Source organism: Trichosurus vulpecula, chromosome 1 (assembly GCF_011100635.1).
Source record: "Trichosurus vulpecula isolate mTriVul1 chromosome 1, mTriVul1.pri, whole genome shotgun sequence".
NCBI classification, from domain to species: Eukaryota; Metazoa; Chordata; class Mammalia; order Diprotodontia; family Phalangeridae; genus Trichosurus; species Trichosurus vulpecula.
The window spans coordinates 445961931-445977348 of NC_050573.1; the positions used below are offsets into that span (position 1 = coordinate 445961931).

The following is a 15418-nucleotide window of genomic DNA, read 5'->3' on the forward strand; positions in this document are numbered from 1 at the left end:
TTTCTTCATTTGCTCATTAAATATGAAAATGATGCTCAAACATAATTGTCTCCTGTTATTTTGGGGGAAGCTGAGTGAGTGGACGAGGATGAAATTTGGTCCAATGGCTCACACGCGTTGGCTAGATTTTCCTCCACAATAGCTCCACAGCAAGCAGAGAACCAAGGAGTCCACAAAATAGATTGTGGCTTAATATAAAAAGCTGATTTCTTTTTATCCTAAGGCCAGATTTATAGACACAAGCTTGATGGACTTTGTCTAGGAAGTTAGGAGTCAGGGGCCCATCTTAAGACCAGGATTCAGCAAGACTCAGAAACCAGCTCGGATATCTTATCAGACTAGAAAGGAATCCTCGGTTCACAATAACAAATGATGAAGTGGCAAAGAATAAAAACATGTCCTTTGGTTTCTAGGCTTCCCAAAACAATGCTAGTCTGAACCCTTATCTTTTCTTGAATGGAGCAGGGCTTTCCCTGGCTCATACTTCTACTGAATATTGTTTTCTTAGGGTTTGTTTTATTTGATGATCATATTTGGAGAGAAACCAAATGTAGCCACATTTAGCTTCTTTCCAAATATGATCATGGGAAAGACAATATCTAATATTTTCCTTCATTTGGTTCCAAAGAAAAAGCTCTCTTGATCTGGAGCCCATATAATTTTCTTTAGTTGGCCACAAAGTATTGCATGACTATAGTGCTTTAGCCTTGGTATCCTTCTGGCTTTGACAAAAGACATCCTAAGACCACCCAGGAGTCAGATTGTTAAGGATGCTACTTTGCCAACACTGCATCCAACAAAGAATCTGGGTAACTCTTTCTATATCTCCACTGATTGTATTCTATCTCCATAATAATTCCCCTTCCCCATCCTGTCAATGTGCCAAACTAATCTATGCTCTTCAATTCCTGTTATCTAGCACCTTAGAACAAAGTTACATGCCCCTACTCCCTCTTCCTGCACTTTCAATTATAACCCCTGGCAGCTCTATCCAACTCAGTGTACTTCACTCTGTCTCTCTGTCTCTTACTCTCTGATTGAGTTCTGCTATCTCACCCAGGCTAGAAGTACAGTGGCCACTCAAGGGCCTGACCCCAGGGTTGATCAGAAAGGAATCTTTGGCCTGTTCCATTTCTAAGTTGTTTTCATGTCACTACTCCATCCTGGCTCTTATCCTACCTGTCTAACCCATCCTCAGGCTTCTAGGCCGGCATACTCCCAACAATGGGTATTCCCTCAAAATCTGTCTTGGGCCCCCTTCTCTTCACTCTCTACACTCTCTCTTGTAGCTTCACAAGCTCCCATTTGATTACATTTTTATGCAGATGACTCACAATTATCTATATATCTAGCCCTAGTCTCCCCTGAGCTCTATAAAGTTCAGCATCAGCAACTTCCTTCTGGACTTTTCAAACTGCCCATCCCAAAGCCATCTCAAACTTGACATGTCAACTATAGATTATTGTTCCCACCAATTTACTTCTCTTCAAAACTTGCCTATTTCTGTCAAAGCCATTATCATTCTTCCAGTCTCTTAGATTCATAATCTTAGGATCATCAGGTACCAAATTTTGCTTTGATTACCTCCACAATACATCTCAAAACTGAACCCTTCTCTCTACTCACACATAAATCCTTTTAGTTCAGGCCATCATCACTTCTTACCCAGATTACTGAAACCACATGCTAGTTGGTTTTGCTGCCTCAAGTCTCTCCTTGTTCTAGGTTATTCTCTATACTGCTGCCAAAGGGAAGTGCCGAGGTGACCATGTCACTCCCTGACTCTATATACTCCAGTGGTCCCCTACTGCCTCTAATACCTAATATAAATATTGCTGTTTAGCTTTGAAAGCCCTTCAGAACTTGGCTCCAACTTATCTTTCCAGCCTCATTGTACGCTGCCCCTCCTCTCCCCTTGCTGCCTATAGTTTTGTATCCAGCCAAACTAGCCTTTTTATTTTGTTCCCCACACTACAAAGGCACTCCATCTCTATCTCCATGCTTTCGTACTGGTCATCTCCCATGCCTGGAATGCATTTCCTCCTCAACCTCTATCTAACCAACCTCTTCTTTTTGTTTGAGGCAAAGCTCAAGTACTATCTTCTACATGAAACCTTTCCTAATCTCCCCCCATGCTAGTGCCTTCCCTTCCTTTCCCTCCTAACCATCTTGTATTTATTTGTATTTATTCAATTCTTTATGTTTATTCTGTACATAAATTACTACCTCCTCACACTAGAAAGTAAGTTCCTAACAAAGAAAAAGGAAGAGAATTCATGTGTACAAAATATTTATATCTGGGTGTGTGTGTGGTGGCAAAGAATTGGAAACTGAGGGCATGTCTATCAATTGGGAAATGACTGAACTAGTTGTGACCTATGATTATGATGGAGCTTTGTACTGTAAGAAATAATGAAGGGGATGGTTTCAGAAGAATCTGGGAAGACTTATATGAACTGATGCAAAGTGAACAGAACCAGGAAGACATTGTACACAGTAACAGCAATATTGTAAATACAACCAAGCATGAAAGACTCAACTACTCCAATCAACACAATGATCCATGACAATTCCAAAGGACCCCTGATAAAAAATGCTCTTTACTTCCAGAGAGAGGACTGATGAAATCTGAATGCAGATGGAAGCATATTTTTTCCCACTAATTTTGTTTTTGCTTTTTTTCATAATATGATTAATGTGGAAATGTTTCACATGAGTTCCATGTAGTATCATAATGCTTGCCTTCTCAATGGGTAGAGGAGGTGGGGAGGGAGAAAATACAGAACTGAAAATAAAATTAAAGACACAAAAATTTTAAAAAAGAAAGTAATCTCCTTGAGAGTAGGAATTGTTTTATTGTTTTTATTTGTCTTGCCAGTACCTAGCATTAATAGATGATTGTTGATTTATTGGTTGACCTTGCGTTCAGACACTTCTTACATTCAACATCCACTGCCTTATAATTTCTAACTTTCTACACTTTCTGTCACCCTTGCCTGTTAATCCTCAAGCCTGAGGAATTCCAACCTGCTTTCAGGATGGCCTACATTGCTGTGGAGTTATAAAATTGTGCTGATTTCATCCCTTATAAATGAATGCCATCTAACCTCAGCAGGTCCCTCAATGCTGCTTCGCAATTATTCGCTAAAATAGGGAATCAATAAGGGTTGGACCAGTCATTTACCTCTCACTGATTCCTTATCTTATCCCCTACAGTGCGTGACTATTTCAAACTTTTTCTTCCATCCTCAAGGTACCAATCCTACCTCATATATAATCTCACAGCAGGTGATCTCACCTTGTACTTTACGAAGACTATCAAGGCTATATGACAGGAGCTCCTTCAACTCTGTCCCTTTATAATTTAAAAACTCAGTTCCTTGTAAAGTCCTTTTCTTTCCTTCTGAGTCAGAAAAAGAGGCATCCCAAATCCTTGACAAGGCTAATACCTCCACTTGTGCCCTTGATTTCATCCCTTTTCTGATGGTTTCAGGACCTCAATGCATGAAATCAATGAATCATCCTCTCTCTCTCTCTCTCTCTCTCTCTCTCTCTCTCTCTCTCTCTCTCTCTCTCTCTCTCTCTCTCTCTCTCTCCTGTTCCTTCCTACAACCCCATTCCCTCCTCTAGATCTCTTCTCTTTACAAATATATAGCTTTCCTCCATCTGAAAGAGGATTCCCTCAACTGCCTGTGCCCTCTTGAACAGCTGTACCATCCCTCCCTTCTTTTTTGCTACACCTCATGAAAAAATACCTTTAAGCCAAAAATCTCCACTTCTTCACCCCCTACTCACCCCACCAGTCCCTTGAAATCTGGATTCTGTACTCACAACCCTGCCATTATTCTCTCATTGTTCACCAATGAACTCAATACCAAATCCAATGATCTTTTCCCGAACCTCATTTTCTTTGACCTGGCATTTCAGTTAGTCAATTTGCATTTATTAACTGCCTGCCAAGTTCCAGACACTATATGTTAAACCCTAAAGATACAAAGAAAAGCGAAAAACAATCCATGCTCTCAAGAAGCTTACTGTCTAACTGGAAAGACAACACACAAAGAATTATATTCAAATGGACGTTTAAAGGATAAATTAGAGGTAATCAACAGATGGAAGGCATTAGTATTATGGGAGATCAGGAAAGGCTTCCTATGCAATTGTAGCTGGGACTTGAAGAAATCCAGGGAGGGCATGAGATACAGATAAGGAAGGGACAGAGTTCCTAGCATTGGGACAGCCAGTGAAAATGCCTGGAGATGAGACATAGAGTGTCTTGTGGGAGGAAGAGCTAGGAGGCTAGTATCACTGTATCACAGGGGATAAGGCAAGGACTAAGGTGTGAATAGACTGGAAAGACAGGAAGGAACTAAATTATGAAAATCTTTGAATACGAGACAGAGGATTTCGTATTTGATCTGGGAGCTGATATGAACACACTAGTCACTCTTCTCCACACTAGACACACTCTTCTTCCCTTCTCTCTTCCTACATTATCTTCCTTGGCAAATCATCAAATATCACCTTTACACAGATGGCTCCAAATCTAAACCTCTTGACCTCTCTCATGAGTTTCTGGCCAAAATTTCCAGCTACTCAATGGATATTTTCTTTGGGTATCCAACTAGTATCTCAAACTCAACACATCCAAAGGAGAATTTATTATCTTTCCCTTAAAAGGGAAAATTATCTACCTCCCTCCAAATTCCTGATTTTTCTGTTAATATTACAAATCATCATTATTCACCCAGTCACTCAAGTTGGTAACACAGGTGTTACTTTCAAGTCTTCCTTTTTCACTTTTCATATGTCCATTGTACTTGTCTGATATTTCTTAGATCCGCCCCCCAACTTTCAATTCTCACTGCCACCACTCTATTACCCCATTGACAACCCACCTTTGCATTGAATTAGAATAACTTTCATTGCCTCCCCACATGTTTTTCAATTCATCTTTTATACCAACCTCTAGGTCTTACTCCCAGTCACTAGGCTAAGCACTTAGCCTCAAAGCACCTAGGTCACAATCATCTTAAGATTCCTCATTTCGAGATCTGTTTCAAAATCCTTAATGGCTCCTTCTTGCCTCCTAAGTCAAGTTCAAACTCTTTGGTTGGACTGGCATTCAAGTCATGCTGCTTCCCTCTCTTTCCAGCTTTATCTCACACTATTTCACCATGTACTCTATGATCTGGACGAACAACGGACACGCCAGAGATCCATTTTTATGCCTTGTTCCCATCATTTCCTATGCCATACCTCCATTTCTTCTCTACTTGTTGAAATCCTGTTCATTTTCATGACCCATCATTAAACACTACCCTCTCCCTGAAGCTTTCCTTAATCTCCTCAGTTAGAAATGATATTTCCTTCCTTGGACCTCACATAACATTTGTGGATTCATCATGGTCTGTTTTGTCCTATAGTTATTTTGGTATTCTATTACCCCGACTGGTTTGTAAGGTGCATTTGGACAAAGACTTTTGTCTTATTTAATCTTGGCCCCAATGCCTAGCACGTTGCTCTAAATTTAACAGGTATCTAACAAATGCTTATTGAATTGAACGAAACAATCCTCCACTTTCCATTTTTATAACTAGGAAAATAGGTATAGAGAGGACCAAACCATATCTACATTTCACTTGGGAAGATTCAAAAGTATAATGAGAATGGAATTTTGATGGGAGCTTGTTTCTTGCTAGAAACAAGCACGTTTTTCACATTCAGCATTGGTCCCTTCCTTTCTCTTCAATGTATGAGGACCTTTTGACAAGATCACCAAATCATAGGGCTGTGGAGGTTCTTGACAGATTTTCCAGTCCCATATCTCTACTTCCAACTGGAGTTAATTCCAGTGACTAACAACACTGGTTTTGCAACAGCGCAGGATGCCTCTACTGTATTTTTCATTGTGATAAGACAGAAAATTAACTATAATTTGCTCTAATTTAAAAACAAAGATGGGGAGAGGGAAGAAAGTGGTAATACTTTTGTTGTGGTTGTTGAGTCATTTCAGTCATGTCTGACTTTTCATGAGCCCATGTGGGGTTTTCTTGGCAAAGATAGTGGAGTGGTTTGTCATTTCCTTCTCCAGCACACTTTACACATGAGTAACTGAGGCAAAGAGGGTTCAGTAACTTGCCCAGGGTCACACAGTTAATAAGCGTTTGAGGCTATATTTGAACCCAGGAAGATGAATCCTCCTGATTCCAAGCCCAGTGCTCTACCCCTGTGCCACCTAGCTGCCCCTGGTAATACAAAATTAAGCAAACAATGATGAGATATCGTAGCTTGAAGAAGCTGGTAGCTCTACTCCTTACTGGCCTATTTCCTCTAGTTTCTGATAATGAGGTGGTCCTTCTCCTTACCAAGGCCAACCCCTATCCATGTGAAAACCTTCAATGACCAAGGCAGTAAGCTCCCTCCACAACCTATTCCAAAGACAACCAACATTAAAGACATTTCTTCATTATTTCTAACTTACATCCTTCCATTTTGAATCTGGCTTCCTCTTTCATTTTCTCTCACTGCTGTTCCAGTTTCCTGTGAAGTACCTCACTACCCTCAAATTCTAACTTCGTGCATTAATAAATTTAAGACCCTAAGGTTTAAAGCTTGAAAGGCCCTTAGTTATGGGCTAGCCCAAACTACTTACTTCCATTTGAGGAAACTCAGGGAGGGAATATGTGACTAGTCTAAGGTCATACAAGTAGTTCCAACCCAAACAAACCATTTTACATGTTCTTAAAAAAATTTTTTTACAGGCCTCCGGTGACTGAATATGACATTTATTTCATTTAGAATCTCAGCTAAGAAAACTTCTTTCTATTCCTGAGGTATTCTCTCTTTGTAACCTTACTATGAACGAAGTAAATTCTGATGTCATGGCACGAGATGTAGTCCCTACAGGGCTACTACAAGACTGTCCAAGTATTTGAAAGATTGTTCCTATAACTGAGTGGGAAGATTCCGACTTGGACCGTGGACACTGAGTGGACCAGGCAAACTCTCGTGAAGTTGAACCCTAAGACAGACTTTCTAGGTCACTGTTGCTTTTTCCTTTCTCCACCAGAAAGTATGGAAAGTGCTCAATATCTCCCAGATAGACTCAGAACAACTAATTTTCAAGGGTATGGCTCTTTCTACAAAGCACTAAAATATATGTTGCTCTCAGAGTATCAAAGGCCATTCACACAGGGGTTATAGGGGCATTTGCAGTGAGAATTGAAGCCCTGTTAACTTAAAAGAAGACATAAAACAATCATCAGTTCTCAGGTGAAGTGCCAGAGGTTGAGGAAATGGAGGGATTCAACTGCAGAATCATAGCAATGGTCACAATAATAGCCTATGTTTACATGCAGGCAAGCATGATCGAAAGACCTAAGGACCTATGTCTGCTATGTACTGGATAGCTGACCCTAGGCCAGTCGCTTAACCTCTCACAGTCCCAGGCAAATTTCTCAGTTGCAAAGGAGGTGCTGACCCGCTTGAGTGGAGGGCGTTCCTCACCGAAAACTGTCTACAAACCACAGGTCTGGTTTGTTTAAAAAAATTGTCTATGTAAATTGAGCTTCGTTGTTACAAAGCATTTTCATGTTCTCATTGATCCTCCCAACAGCAGATGTTACAAGGATCACTGTTTTATGGAAAACCAAAGCTCAGAGAGGGTGAGGGACTTTGCCAAGATCATGAAGGCAATATGCAGCAGACTTGGGGCTAGAATTCAGGTCTTTGAGGTCCAAGTTCAGTGCTTTGAATATTCAAGGGGAGGTAACATGATTTTGTGGGACAGAGTCTGGGGTCAAGTGATTTCTGCTCAAACTCCTCCTTTGATACTTATTATTTGTGACATGGGCAAAAGTCACTTAATGACTCAGTTTCTTTATCTGTAAAGTAGGAATAATACTTCTTTCCTTACTTTGCTTCTAGGATAACTGTGAGAGAAGTACCATGTAAATGTGAGTTGTTATTATCGACATAGTATTTTAAAGTTCTAAAGGACCTTAGAGATTGTTTTATCTCTGCCCATCTCTCACTTCCACAGGCTGTGTCCTCTGCCCTAAGAAGCTTGTGGCCCCAAACCTCATGAAATGTGGGATTTCAAGCTACAAGTTAAATGTTCCTCCCCTCTGGCCTGGAGAACTGAGAGAGAAGTCCAGTTATATCAGCTGACCGGTGGGGTTCCAAATGCACTCAGGTGAACCAAATGAGACTGGACAGTTTGTTTACAGCTCTTGCCAGTCAGGGAAAAAAGCACACCCAGAACCCTTAAGGAGACACTGCAATAACACACAGTTAAGTCACAGATATTTGGGTCTTTCACAGTACCTAGAAACCCAAGAGCCTGACTTCTTTGGAACACTATATAAAAGAAGAAGCAGTTCATTCGTCAGCCCCTCCACGTAGTATCTGCTATGTATCAGCCACTGGCAGGCGAGAGCTTGTGGTGGCAAAGACATTGGGTCTGATTCGGACTGATGCATTAGAATAGACATGAAGGAGCTGCCCGTTCTAGACAGAAGTACACATTCTGGGAATGCTGTCAGCTTAGCCCAGGCCCTCTGTTCTGATGGTTTTCCAATCTGGGACAAATTAAAATCCTTTATCCCATTTGGATGTGGTTTTGTAAAATTCGTATCATAAATGACACCTCATTCAAAATGTGAATGGACCAGAAGCACTGAGGGTCTGGCATTAAGTCAGATACTTCTGCTCACTTATCCTTTGGATTTGTCTCTTACGTGCAGGTCTCTGCTGGCCAGTGGACACATCTTCCCCTTTCTATACTATCTCATCACCTTTCCCAAGTCCACACAAAGAGATTAGGCATTAAAAATAACAGGCAGCTAAGATATATCTAACAGGGATGCAGCTTCAAGGCCACATGTGGCCTTCTAGGTCCTTTTGACTGGGTCCAAGTTTTACAGAACAAATCCTTTTATTAAGGGGAATTTGTTCTGTGAAGTTTGTACTAAGTCAAAAGGCCACACTTAAGGACCTGAAGGGTCTAGTAGTAGGAGACTCAGAAGAGTGAGATTGCCTGCTAAATGGTTATGATTTAAGAGAATTCTGATTTGCTGGAATTAAGGACAAGACACCTTTTTTACCAGCTCTATTACTGATTTACTCTATGACCCAGGCTTCTCTGGACCTCGGTTTTACTACCTGTGAAATGATTAGAATGCCTACCTCCTATTTAAATCACAAAGATACTATGAGAATTGATTAAAAGAATGAATCAGTGCTTTAAGAATCTGTCGGAGAGATACCCTATGCAAACTAGATCAGATGTCAGCCACATCCATACTCATTTCCAATAGGAGGGCATGTTCTCACTGTCTTGCCACCTATCCACCTCACCCCCACCACCCAGCTACCCAAATTAACCTTATATTGTCAAGCCGAACCAACACAATATACTTAATGCTTAAACGCAACGAATGATGTGCCTTTTCCAGTCAAGAACCCACCTCTTGATCAGTGAAAATCTCTATGAAGTTCTGGAAGGAGAAAGAGCCTGACTGGAGGATCAGTTCTCCTGTGTTTTCAAAACATTGTCCGGTCAGCACAAGCAGTTTGTGTCTGGCGGCGTCTGTGATCATCAAACGCACCTGAAAACAAGGAGAGACGGATGAGGCCATGGGCTGGCATGACTTCGGACCTCTTGGGAGTTAGCAGGATACCCCAGAATTCTGTGGCTCTGCTCTCCCATAAGGTGTCCATGCAGTGCGCTGTCCGTGATTATCATGCTATTCCCAACTCCAGCTAAGGGCCAATCACCGAGGTCAGTAGAAAGTCTGTTAATGTTATTTTCTGAGCTACCAAAGAAAGTATTAATAATAATTGACAACCCTTCCAATGGCAGTCCTCTTACAACTGGTCATCCATATGTCGCATGGCTACTCTGAAATGTCCAGTAACAGCATGTGGCTTCTGAGTCAAGGGCTGACTTAAGAAAGCTCTACCAAATTCCACCAAGTACAGTAGAATCTGCTATTTCCTTGGCCACGGTATGATATCATAAGTAATCACGACTAATGTGACTCCTGACATATCATGACTAATTTCAATCCCCAAGCTGTCAGGCTGGCCAGCAATAGGTTACCTGTGCACATACTTGGTCAGCCCCTGACAGCGAAGGTTCTATCCCTCTCTATTGGTAGCCAAAGAGATGCCTCTGTCTTAGCATGGTCAGCACAAATATTCATGGTAAATAGGGGCAAAATGATTCCTTCAATTGGGTTTCCAGTCTGACTATACTGCAGAAATATCCACATACCTTAACAAAAACCCCTAATGGGAGAAGTCAGCCCCATCACACAGCAGGCTCGTTAAAATGCAATCCTCTCCTTGATGGGCCAACTCAATTTACCCTCCTTTTGTGGAAGAAGCACTGCTGTGTGCACTGTGCCTTCTGGTGTATTGCTACCATCTTATCTCTTCCAAAGGCATGGCTAGAGTCTTGAAAAAAAATAAATGCCTGACCTTATCTTTGCTTCCTCCATGACTACCGGCTTCTGCAGGCAGTCTGCAGACTCATGTATAAAACCTCTGGCTTTTTTCAGCCACAAAATTGCTTCCTGACTTGTAAGTCACTGATATATGGCTGTCAACATCACTTTCCTCATCAACCCTGTTTCTTAATGGATAGTCAAAGAGGTTCTGCCAGTTTGAAGGTCAGGGGCGGAAATGGGAATCAATCTCAGCACGTGTGAGCACACTAGGCCAAGCTACAGGATATATGGAGAGCCAGGAGAAGGGGGTGTGAAAGTGTAAAGGAGGCCTCCAGGGACTAGGGCTACTTGGAGCCCCAAGTGCCATTCCACTTGCTAAATAGTGTTCCATATAATAAAGGAAATGGGAACGTGAGCCAGATCGATTCCCTAGCTTCGGAGATGAGACTCTTAGCCTTAGATGAGTTCCTATTTCACAACACACTTTGAACACATTGAATTTCAGAGCATGGGGCTTCTGTTGATTTTCTCCAAGAGGAAACTTAGCAGAGTAGTGATACAGGGGGTCCCTGCACTACCTTCGAGATGGGATCCACATTCACTCACCCTACCATATGTCTCTTGAACCCCCACTTCTAACTCTCTAAACGGAGGAGTTGGTTCTGTTCTTTGGAGGATTTCTTCCCATTCCTCCCTCCCCCCACCCACATCAGCACCACACCAACCTCCTCCAGCAAAGTGAGGCAACTCTGAATTTATAAGACCAATTCTGGCCCCTGGTTTCTTCAACGTTTGCTTTGCTAAAGGTGAGATAGGGTCAAATTCAGAGAAACCAATTTAGGATTGACCATGGGCATAAACTGGGAGGGGATATAGGAAGAGAAACTCTTCACTGATAAATAAGAAGAAAGTAGGCTTGGAGGAGGTGCATTCCTGGGTGCTAGCAACAGTTTTCGGGTCCCTTTTCCTCCCCACCCCTACTCCTCTAAGCCTTCTCTAGATCCAGTGTTTGCCCTGTCCCTCTGTGAGTGGGGTCGGGAAAGGAGGAGGAGCCCTAGCCCCAGAATCATATTGTTGACTGGACTGGCTTTACCTCTGTGCTGACTGCTTCATCTGAAGGGTTGATTAGGACGACAGTCTCTAAAACGTCACTTCGGTGGTGAAGAATTTTCTGTCCTGTAAGCATAAACACACAGAAAAAAGAAAGCTTTAGCTTTTTCAAATGAAAACCAACAGAAGTGTTTATTTTGAGGCAGCAAAAAATTTTCTTTCTCCAACCTGGTGCCCCTTACTCCATCTTACATGTGTTGAAACCATAATCAGTGTTATTAAACAAGAGTGCACAGATATGTTATATACGGTATAGATACTCTCTGAATCCAGTCTGTGTGGTCTTAGGAAGTTCAGCCTTCACATGCCCTTCACTTTCATAGTTAATAGTGAGTCTGCCTCTCTGGGCTAGGGGCAATTTTCATCTGATGCAAGGAGTGGGTTCCAGGAAAACTTGACAGGGATCTTGACATCTCCTTTCTCATGGTAATTGGGGATGTTTCTTCTTATCAGCCTTTCTTCTGGTGAGAACTGTGCAGAGATTAATTAGGAGCCTCATTGTGGAATGACTGTCACCCAGAAAACCCGGACTAGCAATTAGTCCAACGAGAATGGCTGTCTGAGGCAAGCTTACAGACTGCCGGGTTATTAATTAATTAATTTTGCTCAGAGAAAAGCACAGGGAAACAGAGCAAATCTTTCCACTGGGCAAGGCAGCCATATTTCCCTTGGGGGGCTCCTGATGTAAAAGCAAATATAACGTATGAAGAAAAAAGATGTGGCTCACTGGTGGAAAGTCTTCCAAAGATAAAGATTAAAAATCAGTAAGGTATGAATTCTGCCTTACTCTGTTGCCTTCCTCCACACCTACCTATGGTTTTCCCACTTGGGTAGGCTACATCACCACTATAATGATATTGGGCAGAAATCTCCTGATTCTGGACCCCTCCCTTATCCTCCAGCATCAACAGTATATGGCCTCCAAATGGGCTTTTTTAATACAGAATCCTTTCCTCACGGACTGAGGAGCAATGGGGGGTGGGGGAGGTGAGGTGGGGAGGAACTGACCACAGTGTTTCCTGTCCTTTTCATGGAAAGAAGAAACATTCAACAGAAAAGCAAGAGGGCATAGCCACATTCCCTGGGTCACACAGACATTTCTGCTACAAAAAGAATATAAGCTATCTAGAGATTTTAAGCCATTTCCTTCATATCTTTGTATCCTTAGCACCTAGCAAGCTCCCTGGCACAAAATGGGCACTGAGTAAATTCTTGTTGATTCACTGATCAATTGGTTGCCAGACAAAGTAGAACTTGTGGTTCCAGGGAAAAACATAAGCCAACAAAGTGAAAGTGGGGGATGGTGCCATGGGGAAAAGCAGCTGTTGCTCCTATAAAGCTAAAGCCGGGTCAGCAGAATTACAGAAACATCTGAGAGAACCGGATTGCATTTGGATCTTTGCCTCCCATCATCATTAGGGACCAGAAGGGTGGCAGAAGCAGCAAACGTTGAGGTTCTTTGTGAGGGGCATGAAAAACAGGCTCCCGATGCCAGGCTGGCAGTCAGCTTCATTTCCACCCCCCGCCCCAACTCATTTTCGGCAACAATCACTGGGCCAGGCATAGAACACAGATGGGGCACAATCCGGAGACACAGCAAAAGACTAGGAGGGAGAGACCAAAGAAAAGTTCCGATGGTGACAAGAATTGAGAAAAATCTTAGCATCTTCTTAAAGAAGCAGGGAGACCCAAAGCATAAGAAAGAGAATCTATTGAGAGACAGAAAAAAAAGATAGTGGATGGGGAAGACAAAGATCAAGTTGAATGTATTTAGAAGATGGTTAGAGGTTTTTGGCCTAGAAAGCAAGAAACTCCAAAGCAGAAAAATATTGCATTGTATGAAATAGCAAAAAAAGACTTAGGATGAGGGAAGAGCTCCAGAAAAAAAAAAAACTGAATTCACCAAATAAAAGGTTCTTTTGTTGCTAATGTTACAAACTGCAACTGATTTGTAGATCTGGCAACCTTTTCCATGACCACTTTGTGTGTTTAAAAGACAATTAAATTGAATGCACTAATTGCAATGATATAAAAGGAATCAAAACTCAAATAAATAATAAAACCTGCTGTCTGTCCAGATTCCTCCTGACAGAGCAGCCTGAGAAACAAAGAGAAGTTGGGGGCTTCCCTGAAGCACCCGCAGAAACAGATTCTGCCGCACCTGATCGGCAGTTTCAGACCCGATGGGAATAAAGAACTGTCTCCTTGGTCACACCTTCGGCACACAACAGCCCAATGCCCAAGCCACAAATGCAGTCCTAATTAGGTCCCTGATACATGAACTGGTAAAATCAGACTTCCTCCAGATGTCATTGGAACAGGCTTCCCGAGATCTGACCCCCCAACAGGTGATAGAGACGTTAGTCACTTACTCTTTCTTCAGTGACCTCACAGGGATACTCCCAGCATTGCTACCACAGTCTCCCAAATGCACACATCCTCATCCCTCAGCAACTATAGCCTTGTCCACCATCTCTGGGTCACACCCTCCAGCAACCAGTTCTGCCCCTGGTTTCCCCAGCTGTTTCCTCTTCTCAGAAAACTGGCTACAAACCTGACACATAAAGCTCGGGCTGATGCTCACCGATCCATAGGATCCTGTTTCTCCTGTGTCTTTGACTTTCAGAGAGGGAACACAAGCGGGGTCACGTCACGTGGCTGCTGCTGTTTACCCCTGGCCACTCCAGGGGTGGCTTCGGAGCTAACCCTACTGAAATTCAACTCACCCGTTGCTTCTCATCCTGCTCGTTAGAAACCCTCAGCACCACAACAAAGACCTTCACCTATGATGCCAGGGTTCCTCCTCCAACAAAAGTTTGTTTTGTCTTGTTTTCCTTAAGTTGGATTTGAATGAAGATGAGGGATTGAAGGAAAAACAGAGGGAAGCAGGCAGTTGAGCTCTGGTCACAGCCAGACTGTCTGTTGGCCAAAATTCCTCCACAGGACGATGTAACCAAGGGCTGGGTCCTTGAGGCATCTGGCAAACTCTGAAGCTGGCAGACTGGCCTCTGAGAGGAACCCCCTCCTTTCTCCCCCCAACACCCACCCGGTGACGCCAGCTCTGCTCACTGCAGACGGTCTTCAGGGCAGGCTGCTGGGGCTCCCAGAAAGCAGAATATTTGGTGTTCCCAGTCTCCAAACTGGGAACGTGGCCAGGTTTACTGAGGGAGGAGGCTGCCGCCGCATTTGTAAAGGTCTCATTCAGTTGTTTCAGAACAGAAGTTCCCAAGAAAGAAAAGCAACACGTTTCCATCACTTCTTTTGGACCATTGTGCAAACTATTCTGAACCTCACAAGAAAACTGTTATGCAGCCCCCATGAATGGCCTGCTTTCCCCGGAGCTTGCCAGAGGGACTGGAGAGTGTGGGGCTTGAGAGCTGCTGGTTTTCTCACGTATGGCTTTCATACAGAAAAGAGCACTCGATTGTCAAGATTCTTCCTGGGCAGTCCATACAACAATATTATTACCTTAAGGAAGAGAAATCAAGCCACTTCATTATAAATAAAAGATGGGATGTGGGCAGGGGGAGGGCGAGGAGAAAGAGATACTTGAAAGCAAACTCCACCATTGCTACTGATGATTAAGTAGTTGTTTGTGCTGTTCCAAAGATCATTAAAAACTCAAATTGAACACTGACCTGTTTAATAGCTTTATAGATAAATTTTAGGGCATTGCCTGAGGGTCAGGGAAGTTAAGTGATTTCATAATGATCACACAGCTAATAAGTGTCAGAAGGTAGATTTGAACCCAGATCTTCCTTCCAATTCAGGCACTTCATTCACTAGCCCAAGCTGCTTCTAAAACAAGATTGTGGTTTTTTTAAAAGTAGCCTTAAAACAATAATATCCTTTCC

The 15418-nt window shown here is 42.6% G+C and overlaps 1 protein-coding gene across 1 annotated transcript in view; it reads right to left on the bottom strand.

Moving 5' to 3' along the window:
- MAP1B (microtubule associated protein 1B) overlaps positions 1-15418 on the bottom strand; it is a 126059-nt gene that overhangs the window by 18348 nt on the left and 92293 nt on the right. Inside the window, exons 3-4 of the mRNA XM_036764284.1 lie at positions 11548-11630; positions 9471-9611 (exon numbers count right to left, since the gene is read on the bottom strand). Of these exons, the coding sequence (XP_036620179.1) occupies positions 9471-9611; positions 11548-11630 (224 nt within the window). The remainder of the gene's footprint in view (positions 1-9470; positions 9612-11547; positions 11631-15418) is intronic.